Raw genomic sequence first — 20,983 nt, forward strand, 5'->3', positions numbered from 1 at the left:
ACTCCTGCATGAACAAATGCACGCCAAACACACACACACACACACACACACACACACACACACACACACACACACACACACACACACACACACACACATACATGAACACACATGCACACACATGCACACACGAACATACATGAACACACACACACACGAACACACGAACATAAATGAACACAAACTTGAAAACATGCAGACAATGCAGACACAGGCACACACACAGACGCACAGACATACACACACAGACACACACACATGAACAAGCATGTGATCATCCACAATCAGAACCCTGTTCCTGCCTTCTCCCCATATCTCCTGACTCCGCTATCTTTAAGAGCCCTATCTAGCTCGCTATTGAAAGTATCCAGAGAACCTGCCTCCACCACCCTCTGAAGCAGAGAATTCCACATACTCACAACTCTGTGTGAAAAAGTGTTTCCTCATCTCCGTTCTAAATGGCTTACCCCTTATTCTTAAACTGTGGCCCCTGGTTCTGGACTCCCCCAACATCGGGAACATCTTTCCTGCCTCTAGCGTGTCCAAACCCTTAATAATCTTATATGTTTCAATGAGATAGCCTCTCATCCTTCAAAATTCCAGAGTATACAAGCCCAGCCGCTCCATTCTTTCCTCCCACACTCCAAAGCCCTTGATTAAGTGGCTTCGGTGAAATTGTAAATCGTCCCTAATGTGCTCGGATATTGAGAACCCTTAAGGGTCTTGACCCGAAACGTCACCCATTCCTTCTCTCCAGAGCTGCTGCCTCACCCGCTGAGTTACCCCAGCGTTTTGTGGATTTGAACCAGCATCTGCAGTTCTCTGTAACACACATGGTTGCCTCTGCAGTGATCGTGGCCACAGTGACACTTCATTGTATTCCACACTCACCACCTTGGCCCCACCTGCCACTTCCAATCGCCTTCAGAGAGTCGGAACTGACACGTTAGCTAAACAAAACGCTGCGACAATTGCGACCATTTGTAAATGCAGGCAGAGACTTACACCAGGGAGCACAACATTGTCAGGTTGTCAGCTGCAGCCGCTGTGAAGAACTACAAACACATTATTGCCGTGGTATTTTAAATTAAAATCTGATCGCACAAAAATCATATCCAATGCAGCTCCATTGAGGAGTTTAGACTCTGTACATTCAGCCTGCCTATTCCTGTACTGTACAGCTCGATGTTTATTCATAGGGTCATAAGTGATAGGAGTAGAATTAGGCCATTCGGCCCATCACGTCTCCTCCGCCATTCAATCGTGGCTGATCTATCTCTCCCTCCGAACCCCATTCTCCTGCCTTCGCCCCATAACCCCTGACACCCGCACTAATCAAAAATCTACCTTAATCTCTGCCTTCAAAATATCCACTGACTTGGCCTCCGCAGCCTTCTGTGGCTAAGAATTCCACAGATTCACCACCCAACGTCTGTATTTGGAGATTCAGCGCGGAAATAGGCCCCTCGGCCCACCCACTCCGCGCCGACCAGCGATCCCCGCACACTAACACTATCCTACACACACCAGGGCCAATTTACAATTATACCGCAGCCAATTTGCTGATAAACCTGCACGTCTTTGGCGTGCGGGAGGAAACCGGAGCACCCGGAGAAAACCCACGCAGGTCACGGGGAGAATGTACAAACTTCGTACAGACAGCGCGTCAGGATCGAACGCGGGTCTCTGCCGCTGTGAGGCAGCAACTCTACCGCTGTACCACCGTGCCAACCAGAGGGAAAGGTAGATCGGCCATGATCGAGTGGCGGAGCAGACTCGATGGGCCGAATGGCCTCATTCTGCTCCTGTGTCTTATGATCTTCTATAACTCTGGCAGTAGTGTGGGAGAGACACGACGGGTGATAGAGTGCCCCCTGTGGTGAGTGTCAGTCGTCTCACCTGAGTTAAACCAGACATGGCGACGGGAGGTCAAGATAACATGGGGTCGCGCCAGGGTGCCACCAGGGAGGGACTGGGCGCTGTCCACGGGCACCCTGGGGGATTTCCAGGACCGCGGGGCAGGGGGTGAAATGCATCCTTGCCAAGGATGGGGAAATAGACAATAGACAATAGGTGCAGGAGTAGGCCATTCGGCCCTTCGAGCCAGCACTGCCATTCAATGTGATCATGGCTGATCATCCCCACTCAGTACCCCGTTCCTGCCTTCTCCCCATATCCCCTGACTCCGCTATCTTTAAGAGCCCTATCTAGCTCTCTCTTGAAAGTATCCAGAGAACCTGCCTCCACCACCCTCTGAGGCAGAGAATTCCACAGACTCACAACTCTCTGTGAGAAAAAATGTTTCCTCGTCTCCGTTCTAAATGGCTTACTCCTTATTCTTAAACTGTGGCCCCTGGTTCTGGACTCCCCCAACATCGGGAACATGTTTCCTGCCTCTAGCGTGTCCAAACCCTTAACAATGTTATATGTTTCAATGAGATGCCCTCTCATCCTTCTAAACTCCAGAGTGTACAAGCCCAGCCACTCCATTCTCTCAGCATATGACAGTCCCGCCATCCCGGGAATTAACCTGGTAAACCTGTAAAATAGTAATGAAAGAATATTTGTTTTCCTTGCACCATGGTGGTGGGTTTTGTTTCGAATCGTTTAGTATTGTACGTTTTATCGTAAATAATTGAATACATTATTTTTGGTTAAACAAATAAAGATAACCTGGTGCCAAAGGAGGACCGGGCGCGGGGAAACTTTGCGACCTTGCCAGCGCCCTTTAGCTGGCGACCCTTCGCATACCTCCCGTGTGCAAAACAAATGTCTCGTGTTGTTTGTAAATGATCCACCACAACATACATGGTGAGACATTGGTCTTTATTCCATTCAGAAATACAGAGCATGAAAACTGCCCAGCCGTGCATACCCAGCTCAGCATGCCTTGTGCCAGCTGGCTGGCCTAGTTCGTGTAGTACCGTTATACCATGTAATGGGTGGCATGCGTGTATGTGTAGTGGAGATTGTAAATGGCAATGATTAATAAGGGTTAATCTACACACGTGTATTCAATCATTCATGTACGTGAATGTGTTCCTTTGGCAGGGCTCACAGGTGGAGAGTCTGGTGGCGATGAACCAGACGTTGCAAGCTGACCTTGAAACGTCAATAAAACGGATCGCCGATCTGCAGACATCCTTGGAAGAAGTGTCCAGCGATGAGAGTGACGATGAAGCAAAAAGGTAACGTCTCGATATCCTGAGCCCCCTCCACTGTCAGCCCGTCATAGCTCATGTTCATAAGTGATGGGGGCCCAGAATTAGGCCCATCAAGCTTAAGAATAAGGGGTAAGCCATTTAGAACGGAGACGAGGAAACACTTTTCCACACAGAGAGTTGTGAGTCTGTGGAATTCTCTGCTTCAGAAGGCGGTGGAGGCCGGTTCTCTAGATACTTTCAAGCGAGAGCTAGAGAGGGCTCTTAAAGATAGCGGAGTCAGGGGATATGGGGAGGAGGCAGGAACTGATTGTGGATGATCAGTCATGATCACGTCGAATGGCGGTGCTGGTTCAAAGGGCCGAATGGCCTACTCCTGCACCTATAGTCTATTGTCTATAAGTCACAGTCACAGGGTATGGGTAGTCACGGTGGCGCAGCGGTAGAGTTGCTGCCTTACAGCGAATGCAGCGCCGGTGACCCGGGTTCGATCCCGACTACGGGTGCTGACTGTACGGAGTTTGTACGTCCTCCCCGTGACCTGCGTGGGTTTTCTCCGAGATCTTCGGTTTCCTCCCACGCTCCAAAGACGTGTAGGTTTGTAGGTTAGTTGGCTTAGTGTAAATGTTTTTTAAAAAACTGGCCCTAGTGGGTGTAGGGTAGTGTTAATGCGCGGGGATCGCTGGTCGGCGCGGAGCCGGTGGGCCGAAGGGCCTGTTTCCGCGCTGTATCTCTAAACTAAACTAAACTAAGTCTACTCTGCTTTCAATCAAGGCTGATCTATCTCTCCGCCCTAACCCCCATCTGCTGCTTTCTCCCCATAACCTCTGACACCCGCACTAATCAAGAATCTACAGTGGACAAAAATGCTGGAGAAACTCAGCGGGTGCGGTAGCATCTATGGAGCGAAGGAAATAGGCAACGTTTCGGGACGAAACCCTTCCGGGTTTCGTCCCGAAACGTTGCCTATTTCCAGAAGTGTTTCGTCCCGAAACGTTGCCTATTTCCTTCGCTCCATAGATGCTGCCGCGCTCGCTGAGTTTCTCCAGCATTTTTGTCTACCTTCGATTTTCCAGCATCTGCAGTTCCTTCTTGAACAAGAATCTACAGTATCTTCCTCAGCCTTAAAAATATCCAGACTTGCATTCTGTGGCAAAGAACTGCACAGATTAATCCCCCTTTGTCTGTCTTGTGCAACCTCTTCAGCCTGAAGCAGGTACTAAAAAGACAGCAGACGCAAAGAACGGCAGATTTGCAAAAGCCAATTAATCTGCATCCCTGCACGTCTTTGAAGTGAAGGTCATTCATAAAATTGGACCTCTTCTGGCTGGTGGAAGCAGTCTATTGAGACAGAGAAATGAGACAGGCAAGGGGCAACCATTGAGCCTTACTGGAGGGTGACAGTACAGGTTTACAGCCCACTCCTTGCCTGTGAAGGGGCAGGGAACGGTGGCGCAGCGGTAGAGTTGCTGCCACACAGCGCCAGAGACCCGGGTTCCATCCTGACGTCGGACACTGTCGACATGGAGTTTGCACCTCGCCAGGTTCGATCCGTACGGAGTTTGTACGTTCTCCCTGCGACCACGTGGGTTTTCTCCGGGTGCTCCGGTTTCCTCCCACACTCCAAAGTTAATTGGCTTCAGTAGAATTGTAATTAGAATTGTCCCTAGCGTGTGTAGGGCCGTGCTAGTGTACGGGGATTGCTGGTCCGAAGTGCTGTTTCAGCGCTGTGTCTCCAAACTGTTGCCTAATGCCCCTGTGTCCCACTTAGGAAATCTGAACGGAAACCTCTGGAGACTTTGCGCCCCACCCAAGGTTTCCGTGCGGTTCCCAGAGGTTGCAGGTGGTTGCCGGAGGTTGCAGGTAGTGGAAGCGGGTAGGGAGACTGACAAAAACCTCCGGGAACCGCACGGAAACCTTGGGTGGGGCGCAAAGTCTCCAGAGGTTTCCGTTCAGGTTTCCTAAGTGGGACAGGGGCATAAGGTGGCTGTTGCCGGAACTTTGGTGGTGTGATATCTCCCTTATCTCAGTGTCTCCCTCTCCCCTGACCCTCAGTCAGAAGAAGAGTCTCGACACGAAACGTCACCCGTTCCTTCCCTCCAGAGATGCCGCCTGTCCCGCTGAGTTACTCCAGCATTTTGTGTCTGTGTCTGGCAATTTCTCTCTGGCAATCAGTACGAAGATTACGCTCAGCTCTGATGTGCAATTAATGTTGAGTTAAATTATTATTTTAGATTTCAAAATGAATATCAATCTTAATCAGATAATTATGCATCAACTGTGAGACCATGTAGTTCATGATAAATAAGGTGTATTGTATTGTGGTGTCATAGACATAGAAACATAGAAAATAGGTACAGGAGTAGGCCATTCGGCCCTTCGAGCCTGCACCGCCATTCAATATGATCATGGCTGATCATCCAACTCAGTATCCCGTACCTGCCTTCTCTCCATACCCCCTGATCCCTTTAGCCACAAGGGCCACATCTAACTCCCTCTTATATATAGCCAATGAACTGGCCTCAACTACCTTCTGTGGCAGAGAATTCCACAGATTCACCACTCTCTGTGTGAAAATTATTTTCCTCATCTCGGTCCTAAAAGATTTCTCCCTTATCCTTAATCTGTGACCCCTAGTTCTGGACTTCCCCAACATCGGGAACAATCTTCCTGCATCTAGCCTGACCAACCCCTTAAGAATTTTGTAAGTTTCTATAAGATCCCCCCTCAATCTTCTAAATTCTAGCGAGTACAAGCCGAGTCTATCCAGTCTTTCTTCATATGAAAGTCCTGACATCCCAGGAATCAGTCTGGTGAACCTTCTCTGTACTCCCTCTATGGCAAGAATGTCTTTCCTCTGATTAGGAGACCAAAACTGTACACAATACTCCAGGTGAGGTCTCACCAAGACCCTGTACAACTGCAGTAGAACCTCCCAGCTCCTATACTCAAATCCTTTTGCTATGTCATAGTGCAATGCAGCTCGGAAACAGGCCCTTCGGCCCACCTTGTCCATGCTTACCAAATTGGAATCTGGGCTAGTCCCATTATCGGGCATTTGGCCCATAATCCCTTTTGAACTTTCCTATCCATATATATCCATACATGATAATTCAAACATATAAGACTGTTAAGGGCTTGGACACGTTAGAGGCAGGAAACATGTTCCCGGTGTTGGGGGAGTCCAGAACCAGGGGCCATAGTTTAAGAATAAGGAGTAAGCCATTTAGAATGGAGACGAGGAAACGCTTTTTCTCACAGAGAGTGGTGAGTCTGTGGAATTCACTGCCTCAGAGGGCGGTGGAGGCCGGTTCTCTGGATGCTTTCAAGAGAGAGCTAGATAGGGCTCTTATAAATAGCAGAGTCAGGGGATATGGGGAGAAGGCAGGAACGGGGTACTGATTGGGGATGATCAGCCATGATCACATTGAATGGCGGTGCTGGATCGAAGGGCCGAATGGCCTACTCCTGCACCTGTTGTCTATTGATACATGATAGGTTGTAGATTAAGCCTAGTAAACCACAGAGTATTTATCTGGCTAGAGGAAAGGCTTTATGCAGCTGAGAAATTATGAGCGATGAGGGCGGTCACGGTGGCGCAGCGGTAGAGTTGCTGCCTTGCAGCGCTTGCAACGCCAGCGACCCGTGTTCAATCACCACCACGGTTGCTGTCTGTACGGAGCTTGTACCTTCTCCCCGTGACATGCGTGGGTTTTCTCCAAGACCTTCGGTTTCCCCCCCACACTCCATAGACGTACAGGTCTGCAGGTTACTTGGCTTGATGTAAATGTAAGTTGCCTCTAGTGTGTGTAGGGTAGTGTTGGTGTGCGGGGATCGCTGGTCGGCGCGGACTCGGTGGGCCGAAGGGCCTGTTATCGCGCTGTATCTCTAAACTAAACTAAAGGAAGAAATCCCATCCATAATGGAGAAGCCAGTTAAAAGCCGAGGGAGGTGGTACAACAGGAAGTTGGTCGGCACTAAGCAGCTGCAGCAACTTAGAAAATATGTTATTGATGGGTTAGAAGGGATGGAGAAGTCAGGGCTTCAAGGTAAGTTGTTAACCAGCATCTGCAGTTCCTCGTGTCTTGAATTTCAAACTGCTTGGATTGTTATAGTGAGAATCCTGGGCAGTGTCCAAGTACTTTTGCACGGAACAAGATATAAAGATTGAGAAAGTTTAGTTTAGTTTATTGTCACGTGTACCGAGGTACAGTGAAAAGCTTTGCTGTTGCCAGCTAACCAGTCAGCGGAAAGACAACACATGATTACAATCGAGCCCTTTAAGTTTAAGTTTATTGGCCAAGTATTCACATACAAGGAATTTGCCTTGGTGCTCCGCCCGCAAGTGACAACACGACACATACAGTGACATATTAAGTATGACACAAAAAACATTAAACATTAATAATAAAACATTATTATCTGAAGAAGGGTTTTGGCCCAAAACGTTGCCTATTTCCTTCGCTCCATGGATGCTGCTGCACCCGCTGAGTTTCTCCAGCATTTTTGTGTACCTCCTAATAATAAAACATTATTGATTAAACATGTGAAGAATGAAATAAAATAGCAGAGCAAAGGGAGGCTACAGATTTTTGGTTATTGAGTAGAGCAACTACTCGTGGATAAAAACTGTTTTTACGTCTGTGGCTGTGGCGGCTTTGGCAGTCCGGAGTCGCCTTCCAGAGGGAAGTGATTCAAAGAGTTTGTGGCCAGGGAGAGAGGGGTCAGAGATGATCTTGCCCGCTCGCTTCCTGGCCCTTGCAGTGTGCAGTCCGTCAATGGAGGGAAGGTTGCAGCCAACAACCTTCTCAGCTGATCGGACGATTCGCTGCAGCCTCCGGGTGTCGTGCTTGGTGGCCGAGCCAAACCAGACCATGATGGAGAAGGTGAGGATAGACTCTATGCTGGCCGCGTAGAATCGGACCATCATTTACAGCGTATCCAGAGAGTACATTTACAGTACAGTGCAAGGGAATGACGTTTAGTGCAAGGTAAAGCCAGCAAGTGGGAGAGAGGAAAACGCAGAGACCGATTAACATTGGCTATTAAAACGTACAAATTGTCAGAAGGAGGGATGGAGCCTGCAGAGTTCATAATTGCTATCATATCAGCGGTTTATCATCTTACCCAGAAGCAGAAATTTATGCACAGCTCAAATGCACAAGTAACACTAAAATGAAATGTGGATTTTAGATTGCATAATCTTTAGAGCATGCATATTAATCTCAATCAGATAATTACATCGTGGACTGTGGTAGTTTGTAGTCTATGATTTTGATACTTTAAACCACTCTGATGCAGTGGGACGGGACGGCAAAAACAAAAAGGGCCGGCACGGTGGCGCGGCAGGTGGAGCTGCTGCTGCTGCTGCCTCACAAGGCCAGAGACCTGGGTTCGATCCGGAACTCGGGTGCTGTCTGTGCGGAGTTTGCACGTTCTCCCCCCGTGACCGCGTTCTCCCAAGGACGTGGTTTGTTAGGCTCCGTAAATTGCCCCAAGTGGATGTAGGGAGTGGATGCAAAAGTGGGTTAACATAGAAGGAATGAAAACGGGTGATCGATGGCCGGCGTGGACCCGGTGGGCTGAAGGGCCTGTTTCCACATTGTATGTCTGAACTGAACGGTTAGTAGGTCGATTGCCCCCTCTGTAAATCGCTCCTCCTGTTTTTGGGAATGGATGAGACAGGCAGCTCACATAGAACTGGTGTGAATGAGCAAATCGATGGTCGGCATGGACTCGATGGGCCGAAGGGCCTGTTTCCATGCTGTATCTCTGAAAATAAAACCAGCTAGGCTGCTGTGTTGAAAACCTGCGATCGAGATCCAATTAATCCTTCACTAAAGTTTAGTTAAGTTTAATTTAGTGTGGAAACAGGCCCTTCGGCCCACCGAGTCCGCATCGAATAGTAATCCCTGCACACTTACATAGAAGCATAGAAAATAGATGCAGGAGTAGGCTATTCGGCCCTTCGAGCCAGCACCGCCATTCGATATGATCATGGCTGATCATCCAAAATCAGTACCACGTTCCTGCTTTCTCCCCATATCCATTGAGCTCAATCTAACTCTCTCTTGAAAAATGACACTTACACCATAACGACACACGCTAGGGCCAATTTACATTTATACCAATCCAGCCGGTACGCCGTTGGAGCTGCAGCGGGTTCAATCCTGACCTCGGGTGCTGTCTGTGTGGAGTTTGCACGTTCTCCCTGTGACCGCATGGTTGCCCTGGTTTCCTCCCACATCCTAAAGACGTGCGGGTTTATAGGTTAATTGGCCCTCTGTAAATTGCCCCTAGTGTGTCGGAAGTCGATGTGAGAGAGGGATAATATAGAACTAGTGCGAACGGGTGATCGATGGTCGGCGTGGGCTCGCTGGGCCGAAGGGCCCGTCTCCATACTGTATCTCTGAACTGAACGAGTGTGCAGGGTAATCGCGTGTCGGCGCAGACCCGGTGGGCCGAAGGGCCTGTTTCCTTGCTGTATCTCTAATGTCTAAAGCCTCTAGTCTTAGACCATAGACAATAAGTGCAAGAGTAGGCCATTCGGCCCTTCGAGGCAGCACCGCCATTCAATGTGATCATGGCTGATCATCCACAATCAGTACCCCGTTCCTGCCTTCTCCCCATATCCCCTGACTCCGCTATCTTTAAGAGCCCTATCTAAGCAACGGCGTGTCCAACCAGAGCCCGCACCGCAGCGTCGCTTCAACCATCGCCTACGTCCCCTATCTAACTCTCTCTTGAAAGTATCCAGAGAACCGGCCTCCACCGCCCTCTGAGGCACAGAATTCCACAGATTCACAACTCTCTGTGAGAGAAAGTGTTTCCTCGTCTCCGTTCCCTCTGTGTCTCGCATGCATCTCGTGCAACAAAAGCTTCAGAAGGTGGTGTGATTTCTGCTTTAATGTTTCACCTCCGACTAATTTAAGTGATGTTGAATCTGTCGCCGTGGAGCAAACCTGTGAATCTTTTCATGTTACTTGGCAGCTGTAATTTGGTGGAGCTTGTGCAGCACTGTGTATGTTTTGGTACTGAATACTCATTACTCCTGAGAGTGTTTCAAATTAAGATTCCACTCACTTCAGGCAAGAGATGAACGTTTCCCCTTTATTCGTCAGACTGCAAAACGTCTATTGTATCACCGCAGTCGGCATTCCCTTCCGAATCAAAAGACAACAGGTGCAGGAGTAGGCCATTCGGCCCTTCGAGCCAGCAGGGCCATTCAATGTGATCATGGCTGATCATCCCCAATCAGTACCCCGTTCCTACCCTCCCCATATCCCCTGTCTCCGCTATCTTTAAGAGCCCTATCTAGCTCTCTCTTGAAAGCATCCAGAGAACCGGCCTCCACCGCCTCCGAGGAAGAGAATTCCACAGACTCACCACTCTCTGTGTGAAAAAGTGTTTCCTCGTCTCCATTCTAAATGGCTTACCACTTATTCTTAAACTGTGGCCCCTGGTTCTGGACTCCCCAAACATTGGGAGCATGTTTCCTGCCTCTAGCGTGTCCAAATCCTTAATAATCTTACATGTTTCAATAAGATACCCTCTCATCCTTCCAAATTCCAGAGCATAAAAGCCCAGCCGCTCCAGTCTATCAACATATGACAGTCCCGACATCCCAGGAATTAACCTGGTGAACCTACGCTGCACTCCCTCAATAGCAAGAATGTCCTTCCTCAAGTTTGGAGACCAAAACTGCACACACTACTCCAGGTGTGGTCCCACTTGGGCCCTGTACAACTGCCGGAGGACCTCTTTACTCCTTTACTCGACTCCTCTTGTTATGAAGGCCAACATGCCATTTGTTTTCTTCACTGCCTGCTGTACCTGCGTGCTTACTTTCAGTGACTAATGAACAAGGACCCCCAGATCCCATTGTATTTCCCCTTTTCCCAACTTGACACCATTTAGATAAGAATCGTTGTTTAGTTTAGTTTAGAGCAACAGCGTGGAAACGGGCTCTTCGGCCCACCGTGTCCGTGCTGTAAATTGTAAATTGACCCCAGTTCCGGTGACCACTGGTCGGCACAGACTCGGTGGGCCGAAGGGCCTGTTTCCACGCTGTATCTCTGAAGTCACACATCCCTCTTCAGTCGTGGATCTAAATCATTTTTTGCGATTGGGATGCCGCAACAGATCCTGTCAGCGGGTCTCAGCTGAACAATGGGCAAAATTGGATGAAAATCATCTTGTCAGGATTCTTATTGCAACTCTGAAGATCTTCATAAACACTGTCAAATGTCAGCGCGGCCTCAGCTGTGACCTGTTGACGGCTGTGTCAGAACTGTTTTATGTGAAAGCAAATCAGATCCACAACACTTTTATCATAGTTATACAGCGTGGAAACAGGCCCTTCGGCCCAACTTGCCCACACCGACCAACATGTCCCATCTACATTAGCCCCACCTGCCTGTGTTTGGCCCATATCCCTCCAAACCCACGTACTTGTCCAAATGTTTTTTTTTTAAAGGATTTGATAGTACCTGCCTCAACTACCTCCTCCAGAAGCTCGCTCCATATACCCACCACCCTTGATGTAAAAAATGTGGCCCATCAGGTTACTGTCAAATTTTAGTTTAGTTTAGTTTAGAGATACAGCGTCGAAACGGGCCCTTCGGCCCACCGAGTCTGCACCGACCAGCGATCCCTACACATACACACACAAGGGACAATTTACACTTATGGGCCTATTTCGACAACTTGCCGGCACCCGTCATAGGTCATTGCAGGTCGCAGAAAAATTTCAACACGTTGAAAATCCAGCGGCGACCAGAACAAGGTACGACTCTTTGGGCGACTACTCACGACCGTACAGGCTTCACCCCGCGACATGTCGCCTGTACGGCCGTGAGTCGTCTCCTCAGTCGCCCAAAGAGTCGTAGCGTCTTTCTGGTCGCCGCTGTTGAAATGTTTCTGCGACCTGCAATGACCTATGGCTGGTGCCGGCAGTCGCCGATAAAGTCGCGTAGGTGGGACAGGCCCGTTACACCAAGCTAATTTACCTACATACCTGTACATCTTTAAATCTTACACCCCTCACCTTTTCGCCAGGTTCGATCTGTACGGAGTTTGTACGTTCACCCTGTGAAGGCGTGGGTTTTCTCCGGGTGCGTCGGTTTCCCCCCCACACTCCAAAGAAGTGCGGGTTTGTCGGTTAAATGTCTTCGGTTAAAAATTGTAAATTGTCCCTAGTGTGTGGGATAGTGCTAGTATACGGGGTGATCGCTGGTCAGCGCGGACTCGGTGGGCCGAAGGGCCTGTTTCCACACTGTATCTCTAAACTAGGTTAAACTCAACTCAACAAAACCAAACTAAACTAGACTGAACTGAACTGAACTGAAGTTTGTGGCCTTGACTGTACTTCTGCTCCCTTTCCGCCTGGCGACAGAGATAAACAGTCCAGCGTGGGATCGCTTCTGACCAATGATCGTAGCGGCGCGACGAGATCGTGGCTGGGGTCGTCTGCGGGCCGTTCACCCACGTCGGGGCCTAGCGTCGCTGGGAGCCTGGCGCAAGGATCGGCAGCCGATAGTGCCAGCCTCCTGGGGTACAGGTAGGTCCTGGTGTCTCTCCTCTCTCTACGACATTGGAAACAGCAACCAGGCACAATATTCCTCCCCTTGTTTAGGTGGCAGCGGTAGAGTTGCTGCCTCGCGGCACCAGAGACCCGGGTTCGAACCTGACCACGGGCGCTGTCCGTACGGAGTTTGTACGTTCTCCCCGTGACCCGCGTGGGTTTTCTCCGGGTGCTCCGGTTTCCTCCCACACTCCAAAGACATACTTGTAGGATCATTGGCTTCAGTAAAATTGTAAATTGTCCCTAGTATGTGGAGTGGTGCTAATGTGTGGGGATCGCTGGTCGGCACGGGCTTGGTGGACCGAAAGGCCTGTTTCCGCACTGTATCTTTAAAGTCTAAAGTACATACTAGCAATGGAGGCCGGTCCAGAAGAGTTTAGTTTAGTTAATAGACACAAAAAACTCAGCGGGTCAGGCAGCATCTCTGGAGAGAAGGAATAGGCGACGTTTTGGGTAGAGGCCCTTCTTCAGACTGAGAGTCAGGGGAGAGGGACATGACAGATCATGGCCAGCTGCAGTAGTCCCACCTGCCCGTGCATGGCCCATATCCCTCCAAATCTGTTCTATCCATGTACCTGTCAAACATTGGGATAGTCCTGGCATCAACTACCTCCTCTGGCAGCTCGTTCCACACACCCACCACCCTCTGTGTGAAAAAGTTATCCCTCTGATTCCAATTAAATCTTTCCCACCTCACCCTAAACCTATGTCCTCTGGTCCTCGATTCACCTACTCTGGGCAAGAGACTCTGTGCATCCACCCGATCTAATCCCCTAATATCCACGAGTTTGGAAAATTTGGAAAGCAAGTGAGATAAGGCTGAGCTGTGCAAAATCCTTCAGGGAACTAATTAGATTGCACCTTGATCATATGTCGAAGATTTACAAACTGTAGGATTAGGAAATATTGAAGGAATGATGCTTAGATTTGGAGAAGAGATAGACAGAGAGATGGTACACAAAAAAAGCTGGAGAAACTCAGCGGGTGCAGCAGCATCTATGGAGCGAAGGAAATAGGCAACGTTTCGTCCCGAAACGTTGCCTATTTCCTTCGCTCCATAGATGCTGCTGCACCCGCTGAGTTTCTCCAGCTTTTTTGTGTACCTTCGATTTTCCAGCATCTGCAGTTCCTTCTTAGACAGAGAGATGGTTGGGCAGCACAATGGCGTAACGGTGGAGTTGCTGCCTCACAGAGCCTGGGACCCGGGCTCCATCCTGACTACGGCTGCTGTCTGTACGGAGTTTGCACGTTCTCCCCGTGATCTGCGTGGGTTTTCTCAGAGATCTTCGGTTTCCTCCCACACTCCAATGGCGTACAAGTTTGTAGATTAATTGGCTTGGTGTAAATGCAAGTTATCCCTAGTGTGTGTAGGGTAGTGTTAGTGTGCGGGGATCGCTGGTCGTCGCGGACTAGGTAGGCCGAAGGGCCTGTATCCGCGCTGTATCACTAAACTAAACCAAATTTTAAAAAGGAGTGGAGAATTAGACGGTCCTTTTAACTGTACTCTTTGGATAAGTCAGTCAGAAATATAGGGTTGATGTTATCAAGCTGCAGAGGGTGCAGAGAATATTTACGAGGATGTTGCCAGGACTAGAGGGCCTGAGCTATAGGGATATGGTTGAGCAGGCTAAGACTTTATTCCTTGGAGCAGAAGGATAGACAATGGACAATAGGTGCAGGAGTAGGACACTCGGCCCTTCGAGCCAGCACCGCCATTAATGTGATCATGGCTGATCATCCCCAATCAGTACCCCATTCCTGCCTTCTCTCCATATCCCTAGACTCCGCTATTCCTAAGAGCTCTATCTAATGCCCCTGTCCCACTTAGGAAACCTGAATGGAAACCTCTGGAGACTTTGCGCCCCACCCAAGGTTTCCGTGCGGTTCCCGGAGGTTGCAGGTGGTCGCCGGAGGTTGCAGGTAGTGGAAGCAGGTAGGGAGACTGACAAAAACCTCCGGGAACCGTACGGAAACCTTGGGTGGGGCGCAAAGTCTCCAGAGGTTTCCGTTCAGGTTTCCTAAGTGGGACAGGGGCATTACTCTCTCTTGAAAGCGTTCCAGAGGACACTTCAGAAGCCTCTCAGAGGAAGCATCCAGGATGAGGGGTGATCTTGTAGCGATGTAGAAAATCACGAGAGGAATAGATCGGGAAAAAACACAGAGGCTTTTACCCAGGATAGGGGAGTCAAGGATGAGAGGACATCGGATTAAAGTGAGGGGGGGGGGGAAAGATTTAAAATGAACCTGAGGGGCAATGGGGAGAATGTACAGGACGACAGATGGCACAATGGGCTAAGTGTTCGGCTGGCAACCGGAAGGTAGCCGGTTCGAATCCCGCTTGGAGTGGATACTGCCGTTGTGTCCTTGGGCAAGACACTTCACCCACCTTTGCCTGTGTGTGAATGTGTGTGAATGTGTGTGCGTGATTGGTGGTGGTCGGAGGGGCCGTAGGCGCAGATTGGCAGCCACGCTTCCGTCAGTCTGCCCCAGGGCAGCTGTGGCTACAGAAGTAGCTTACCACCACCGAGTGTGACTGAGGAGTGAATGAATAATGCGATGTAAAGCGCCTTGAGTATTAGAAAGGCGCTATATAAATCCCATCCATTATTATTATTATTAATGTACAAACTCTGCACAGACAGCACATGTAGTCAGGATCAAACCTGGGTCTCTGGAGCTGCGAGTGAGGCAGCAACTCTACCGCTGCTCCACCGTGCCACCTCACGTTCTCGAATCACCCTCCCTGAGGAAAAGATTCTACTCCTTCACCCCGTCTAATTCCTTCATGGGGGATATGGAGAATATGCAGGCAGGCATCACTTGCTCTTGGCATCAGTATTCACTTCATTGTCATTTCACCAAGTACTTGCACGCACAGAAGAAACAAAAAATAGTTTCTCATCAGTTTTGTCATCAGTGCAATTAATAAAAACTGAAATAAATACTTATAAGTTACAAATTATCATCTCCAAAATAGAACTAAAATAGACTAAAATTCAGACAGAACAATCGATCTCTAACGTAGGAATAATTTAAGGTGCTGTTCAGTGGCTTTAGATGTTGGGCGAGGTTAGATGTGGGGGTGTATGTGTATGGGGACGGGACCATTTTTATTGCTTGTGGGAAGAAACTGTGTAGCATCCTGCTGGTTCTGCAGCTGATGCTCCTGTACCTCTGGTTCAGCACAGACATTGTGGGCCGAAGGGCCAGTTCCAGTGCTGTACTGTACTGTTCTATGTTTTAACATCGTCCGTTCCATCTGTCTTGCCCTCCCTCAGGTCAGCGAGGAGTGAGATGGATCAAGTCAACAGCAGAGCGAGCTCTTCGAAGAGTGGATCCAGCTACAGAAGTCGAGACTTTGCAAAGAGTCCCGAGCAGAGAAGACCTCCTTCCGAAGGGGAGAGGCCCCCCCCCAGTTCCTCGGTTGCGTTGTCTGAGTTCCTGGAGGAGCTGAGGAGGAAGCGAGTGGGTGAGAGAGACCAGCTGGGCTTGCCAATGGACGAGGCCTCCACCCTGCCCATCTACCAGACGGCGGGCATGTCGTCCCTCAGGAAGCGTCCCGCCCTGGAGGTCGACGATGGCGGCCCTCTCCTGGGGCCGGAGGCGCGGAGCCTCTCCTCCCTGGGGGGCCGCGGATGTCCAGGCTTGGTCCGGTCGTTGAGCCTCCGTTCCCTGCCCGCGGCCGGGGACGACGCCACCGACAGGAGAAGCCGGTACGGCTCGTGCGAAATGTTGGCCGCGCCCATCGCCGCCGGTCAACGGCCAAGCGTCCCCCCGAGGCCCAGGCCCAGGACCCCCCCACGCAAGTGGCTGGGGCTGGAAGAAGACATCGATGTCCTCCTCGCAGGCAGGCCCATGGTGTTCAAAAGCAAGCGGTTCAGCCCCCTCCTTGCCGGGGAGGGCCCAGACAGCGAGGCCTCCTCCCGCTCCTGGACCATCCCGAGCCTCAGCTACGAGCGCGGGAAGGGGAAGGCGTCCGGCGACGGCGACATTCTTCCCGCCATCCGGAGATCCCAGGGCCCGCCCGACGTGGCCCACGACAACCCGGGCCACCTCAGTTCAGACGCCTCGCTCGACAAAGGCCCTCCCGGCCCGGCCTGGTGGAAAAAGACAATGGTGGTGCGCCCTCGGTCTTCCGAGGGAGACAGGGAGCCCCACGGCAACCTCTCCGACTCCGACTCCTCTTCGGGCTCGACCGTGTCGTACAAGAGCGCGGACAGCGTCAAGAACCGTCCCGGTGGGCCTCGGCCAAGGGATGATGAGGAGGAGGGGGGAAATGGAGGCCTGAATGCCCAGCCGAGGGACGCGGTGGAAGTGAAGTCAGAAACCAATGACATTAACTCCGTTATGATGAAGTACCTGAAAAAGCCAGACAAAGAGTAAAGTAAGTTTCGATCCCTTCCACGCTGGAGTAACTCGTTGTACTCGCTAGAATTTAGAAGATTGAGGGGGAATCTTATAGAAACTTACAAAATTCTTAAGGGGTTGGACAGGCTAGATGCAGGATGATTGTTTCCGATGTTGGGGAAGTCCAGGACAAGGGGTCACAGTTTAAGGATAGAGGGGGAATCCTTTAGGACCGAGATGAGAAAAACATTTTTCACACACAGAGAGTGGTGAATCTCTGGAACTCTCTGCCACAGAAGGTAGTTGAGGCCACAGTTCATTGGCTATATTTAAGAGGGAGTTAGATGTGCCCCTTGTGGCTAAAGGGATCAGGGGGTATGGAGAGAAGGCAGGTACGGGATACTGAGTTGGATGATCAGCCATGATCATATTGAATGGTGGTGCAGGCTCGAAGGGCCGAATGGCCTACTCCTGCACCCATTTTCTATGTTTCTATGTTTAAGAAGGAACTGCAGATGCTGGAAAATCGAAGGTAGACAAAAGAGCTGGAGAAACTCAGCGGGTGCAGCAGCATCTATGGAGCGAAGGAAATAGGCAACGTTTCAGGATGAAACCCTTCTGGAAATAGGCAACGTTTCAGGATGAAACCCCTCTGGAAATAGGCAACGTTTCGGGCCGAAACCCTTCCGGGTTTCGTCCCGAAACGTTGCCTATTTCCTTCGCTCCATAGATGCTGCTGCACTCGCTGAGTTTCTCCAGCACTTTTGTCTACACTGGAGTAACTCAGCGGGACAGGCAGCATCTCTGGAGAGAGAAGGAATGGGCGACATTTCAGGGCGAGACCCTTCTTCAGGCTGAGAGTCAGGGGAGTGGGTGGGGTACAGAGATAAAATGTAGTCGGAGACAGTAAGAAGTCAGGAGTCAAGAGAGTTTATTGTCATGTGTCCCTGTATAGGACAATGAAATTCTTGCTTCAGCACAACAGAACATAGTAGGCATTGACTACAAAACAGATCAGTGTGTCCATATACCATTGTATAAATATATACACACATGAATAAATAAACTGATAAAGTGCAAATAACAGATAATGGGCTATTAATAATAATAATAATAATAATAATAATAATGGATGGGATTTATATAGCGCCTTTCTAATACTCAAGGTGCTTTACATCGCATTATTCATTCACTCCTCAGTCACACTCGGTGGTGGTAAGCTACTTCTGTAGCCACAGCTGCCCTGGGGCAGACTGACGGAAGCGTGGCTGCCAATCTGCGCCTACGGCCCCTCCGACCACCACCAATCACTCACACACATTCACACACATTCACACACAGGCAAAGGTGGGTGAAGTGCCTTGCCCAAGGACACAACGACAGTATGCACTCCAAGCGGGATTCGAACCGGCTACCTTCCGGTTGCCAGCCGAACACTTAGCCCATTGTGCCATCTGTCGTCCCATCTATTAATGTTCAGAGTTTTGTCCGAGCCGAGTTTAATAGCCTGATGGCTGTGGGGAAGTAGCTATTCCTGAACCTGGACGTTGCAGTCTTCAGGCTCCTGTACCTTCTACCTGAAGGTAGCGGGGAGATGAGTGTGTGGCCAGCATGGTGTGGGTTCAATGTTCATACCGCTGGGGTGTGAGCTGCCCAAGCGGAATACGAGGTGCTGTTCCTCCAATTTGCGCTGGGCCTCACTCTGACAGTGGGGGAGGCCCAGGACAGAAAGGTCAGCGTGGGAATGGGAGGGGAGAGTTAAAGTGTTGAGCAACCGGGAGATCAGGTGGGTTTAGGCGGACCGAGCGGAGGTGTTCAGCGAATCCCTTCACGGGCAGAGGTGTTAGAAATGGAGTTCGAAAATTTCAAAGTAAGAAAAGGCCTGTCGTACAGGGAGAAGTCGAGCAGGCTAGGACTTTATTACTTGGAGTGCGGGAGGATGTAGGGTGGTCTTATAGTGGTATTGAAAAACATTAGAGGAATATATCAGGTAAATGCACAGAGTCTTTTACCAAGAGTAGGGGAATCTCGAACCAAAGGACATAGGTTTAAAGAGAGGAGAATAAAGGAATCTGAAGGGCAACTTTTTTACACAAAGGGTGGTGGGTGCATGGAGGAGGTAGATGAGGCAGATACTATTGCAACTTTTAAGAAACATTTGGACAGGTACATGGATAATGGTACATGGTTTGGAGGGATATGGACCAAACACAGGCAGGTGGGACTATCGTGTAGATGGGACATGTTGGTCGGTGTGGGCTAGTTGAGCTGAAGGGCCTGTTTCCATGCTCTATCACTCTATGAATCCATGGAAAAGATATTGGCCTTTAACAGGTGAGGTGCCGGCAGATTTGGTTCCATTGGTCTATGGTGGGTTTGTAAGATAATTGGTCGATCAAAAATAAGTGCCCACAATATGTTGGGTGGTTGCAAAAGTGGGATAACTTAGAATTAGTGTGAATGGTTGACTGATGATCAGTGTGGGCTGAAGGGCCTCTTTCAATGCTGTGTATCTCTAAACTAAACTGAACGTTTAAACTTTTCGCCCCTCTCACCTTGTAGCTACGACCTCAAGTCTTTGATATTCCCACCCTCATGAGATCATATGACAGGGAAGCAGAATTAGGCCATTCGACCCATCGAGTCTGCCATTCGATCATGGCTGATCTATTTTTCCCTCCCAACCCCATTAAAACTGTACAACTCCCCCTTCTGTGGTGGGGTAGACTGAGACTGATGAGACTGATTCCCCCCCCCCCCCCCCCGTCCGCCCGTCTCCCCCCCCCACCCCCCCCCCCCAGATTAATTTCCCTCCGGGTTAAGTTTAAGAAGGAACTGCAGATGCTGGAAAAATTGGCGGTAGACAAAAGTGCTGGAGGAACTCAGCGGGCGAGGCAGCATCTATGGAGCGAAGGGATAGGTGACGTTTCGGGTCGAGACCCTTCTTCAGACTAATGTGGGGGTGGGGGTGGTGGTGGGGGCGGGAACTCCCCACATCAGGGGAGGGAAGTTCTGACTGAGGAGCTTTACTGACTGCAACTCTGAACGTTCGTTCCAGAATCTCTAAACGACACCTCCTGGTTCCACAGCAGCCTGAAGCTTTGTACAATGAAGACCCGGATGGGAAAGTGCAGCCGGAATGGGAAAGGGATGTCCTGGTCAAGAAGGACGGAGAGGAAAACCGAGGGGGTGCACGAACAAGGGGTGCACAAACCGCACCGATTGAAAACAATGGCACGCCATGCTTGAAACGGGAATTAAAACATCGAGCCCTTGTCCGTCTGTCTGCTTCCACCGCCTGTTGGAACCATTGAAAGATTTGGTTCATTGTTCTATGGTGGGTTTGTAAGATAATTGGTCTCTGTAAAAAAATAAGTGCCCACAATATGTAGGGTGGTTGCAAAAGTGGGATAACATAGAACTAGTGTGAATGGTTGACCGATGATCGGTGTGGGCCGAAGGGCCTCTTTCAATACTGTATCTCTAAACGAAACAAATTGGAGGAACAGCATCTCATATTTGGCTTGGGCAGCTTACACCCCAGCGATATGAACATTGATTTCTCTAACTTCAAGTAGCCCTTGCTCTCCCTCTCTCTCCATCCCCTCCCTCTTCCCAGTTCTCCGACTAGTCTTAGGGTGGCACCGGTGAGGAGATTGAGGCAGGGACCATCGCAACGTTTAAGAAACATTCAGACAGGTACATGGATAGGTACACAAAATTGCTGGGGAAACTCAGCGGGTGCAGCAGCATCTATGGAGCGAAGGAAATAGGCGACGTTTCGGGCTGAAACCCTTCTTCAGACTGATGGGGGGTGGGGGGGGGGGAGAAGGAAGGAAAAGGGGAGGATGAGGAGGAGCCCGAGGGCGGGCGGATGGGAGGGTGGGAGGTA

At 50.0% G+C, this 20,983-nt stretch overlaps 1 protein-coding gene across 1 annotated transcript in view; it reads left to right on the plus strand.

The window, feature by feature from the left end:
* myo18b (myosin XVIIIB) overlaps positions 1 to 20,473 on the plus strand; it is a 140,969-nt gene extending 120,496 nt beyond the window's left edge. Inside the window, exons 39-42 of the mRNA XM_033043064.1 lie at positions 3,052 to 3,188; positions 12,556 to 12,720; positions 16,023 to 17,128; positions 20,150 to 20,473. Of these exons, the coding sequence (XP_032898955.1) occupies positions 3,052 to 3,188; positions 12,556 to 12,720; positions 16,023 to 17,127 (1,407 nt within the window). The 3' untranslated portion in view covers position 17,128; positions 20,150 to 20,473. The remainder of the gene's footprint in view (positions 1 to 3,051; positions 3,189 to 12,555; positions 12,721 to 16,022; positions 17,129 to 20,149) is intronic.
* Positions 20,474 to 20,983: the final 510 nt, after the last annotated feature.

Source organism: Amblyraja radiata, chromosome 25 (genome assembly GCF_010909765.2).
Source record: "Amblyraja radiata isolate CabotCenter1 chromosome 25, sAmbRad1.1.pri, whole genome shotgun sequence".
NCBI lineage: Eukaryota > Metazoa > Chordata > Chondrichthyes > Rajiformes > Rajidae > Amblyraja > Amblyraja radiata.